The 2,340-nt window shown below is 40.6% G+C and overlaps 1 protein-coding gene and 1 pseudogene across 1 annotated transcript; one reads left to right on the top strand and one right to left on the bottom strand.

Moving 5' to 3' along the window:
- Positions 1-4: 4 nt before the first annotated feature.
- LOC148207511 (pentatricopeptide repeat-containing protein At4g01400, mitochondrial-like) lies at positions 5-1,034 on the bottom strand (the record flags this gene model as incomplete). The annotated part of the gene is given in 4 exon segments (XM_088118420.1): positions 5-123; positions 126-281; positions 284-688; positions 691-1,034. Coding segments are annotated over 4 exon segments (888 nt in total), but the record flags the coding sequence as incomplete, so codon positions are not given.
- A 274-nt stretch (positions 1,035-1,308) lies between these two features.
- LOC148207510 (pentatricopeptide repeat-containing protein At4g01400, mitochondrial-like) lies at positions 1,309-2,333 on the top strand (annotated as a pseudogene).
- Positions 2,334-2,340: the final 7 nt, after the last annotated feature.

The following is a 2,340-nucleotide window of genomic DNA, read 5'->3' as shown; positions in this document are numbered from 1 at the left end:
TACACAGAAGTTTATAAGCTTCTCTTAGCTTTTTCTTCCTACATAAACTATTCAACAAAGTGGCATAGCTCAATGTGTCAGGAACATAGCCTTTGTTTAACATGTCTTCTAGCAAGTCTACAGCCCATTCACCTGATTCTTCCTGCACAAACTCTGCATTAGTATCCGGTACGACTCGACATCTGGGGTAATATCTCGTTCGAACATTTTGTTGAACAGTGTGTAGGCAATGCTGAGATCTCCATTCCAACAAAATGCTCTCATGAGGATGTTGTATGATTGGTGTTGGGCAACACTCCATGATGACGGGCATTCTTGAAAAGGTCAAAAGCTGGTCGAATAAAGTTACGGTGAGACACCAAAATTTCGAGTATGCGGTTCAACTGTTTGGACGAAGGTTGGCAGCCAAACTCAATCATGGTATAAAAGGTTTTGAGGGCTTTGTCCGGTAAATCAGCTTCACCATAGATTTTGATAATGTAGGAGAAGATGGTTGGAGTGATGGGGTGGCCTCTGGACTTGGAGCTTATTAGAAGATCATCAATCAGAGAGAAGTATTTGGAGCGCCCCAGCTTGAGGATAAGAATGAGGAAAGAGGAGGAGGATGGGCAGAAGTGGGGTTGACGACAAGCGTAGTCAAAAATTTCCTTGGCAAGAAGTGGATCAGGCTGGGAAGCAACGAGTTTTGGACCCTACAAGGGGAACCAATTGAGAAATCTGGTTGCTCTTTACATTGTTTATGATTTAAGTTGGTTAATAGAATTCTCGATCCATTGTGAGCAGCATCTAAGGCTGGTTGGTAAAGAGAGGATGATGAGGAGATCGAGTTGGAAATAAATGGTGTTTTGGAGACAAGGTGAGCAACGATGTTGTAGGGACGGATAAGATGTTGCTGCATAATTTTGGAAACTTCCAACGGCTAGAGAGACAAATCACAGGACATAAATAAGAGATGGCTCCGGTGGGATTAAGTGTACACATAGATTGGACATAGGCCAAGTATGGATAACATGTGGCACATGTACACGAGGCTTAATTTTGTTTCCTGCAAATTTAGCATATTTGAGACAAATTGTTACAACAATATATATATAACTATAAAAATAATTGTAAATATAGTGAAAATTAGAACACACAAATGAGTAGTACTATAATACTAGTTTCCAACTAGTAATTATAGTACTACTCATTGTGTGTTCTAATTTTCACTATATTTACAATTATTTTATAGTTATATATATATTTGTTGTAACAATTTGTCTCAAATATGCTAAATTTGCAGGAAAACAAAAATTAAGCCTCGTGTACATGTGCCACATGTATCCATACTTGGCCTATGTCCAATCTATGTGTACACTTAATCCCACCGGAGCCATCTCTTATTTATGTCCTGTGATTTGTCTCTCTAGCCGTTGGAAAGTTTCCAAAATTATGCAGCAACATCTTATCCGTCCCTACAACATCGTTGCTCACCTTGTCTCCAAAAACACCATTTATTTCCAACTCGATCTCCTCATCATCTCTCTTTACCAACCAGCCTTAGATGCTGCTCACAATGGATCGAGAATTCTATTAACCAACTTAAATCATAAACAATGTAAAGAGCAACCAGATTTCTCAATTGGTTCCCCTTGTAGGGTCCAAAAACTCGTTTGCTTCCAGCCTGATCCACTTCTTGCCAAGGAAATTTTGACTACGCTTGTCGTCAACCCCACTTCTGCCCATCCTCCTCCTCTTTCCTCATTCTTATCCTCAAGCTGGGGCGCTCCAAATACTCTCTCTGATTGATGATCTTCTAATAAGCTCCAAGTCCAGAGGCCACCCCATCACTCCAACCATCTTCTCCTACATTATCAAAATCTATGGTGAAGTGATTTACCGGACAAAGCCCTCAAAACCTTTTATACCATGATTGAGTTTGGCTGCCAACCTTCGTCCAAACAGTTGAACCGCATACTCGAAATTTTGGTGTCTCACCGTAACTTTATTCGACCAGCTTTTGACCTTTCAAGAATGCCCGTCATCATGGAGTGTGCCCAACACCAAATCATACAACATCCTCATGAGAGCATTTTGTTGGAATGGAGATCTCAGCATTGCCTACACACTGTCAACAAAATGTTCGAACGAGAATTACCCCAGATGTCGAGTCGTACCGGATACTAATGCAGAGTTGTGCAGGAAGAATCAGGTGAATGGGGCTGTAGACTTGCTAGAAGACATGTTAAACAAAGGCTATGTTCCTGACACATTGAGCTATGCCACTTTGTTGAATAGTTTATGTAGGAAGAAAAAGCTAGAGAGAGCTTATATAAATTCTGTGTAGAATGAAGGTGAAGG

The sequence above is a fragment of the Momordica charantia genome, unplaced genomic scaffold, assembly GCF_013281855.1.
Source record: "Momordica charantia cultivar OHB3-1 unplaced genomic scaffold, Mcharantia_2.0 BLBB01000146.1, whole genome shotgun sequence".
In the NCBI taxonomy this organism is placed as follows: Eukaryota; Viridiplantae; Streptophyta; class Magnoliopsida; order Cucurbitales; family Cucurbitaceae; genus Momordica; species Momordica charantia.
The sequence above is the reverse complement of the archived record's forward strand: the minus strand, read 5'-3'. Positions and strand labels throughout refer to the sequence as shown.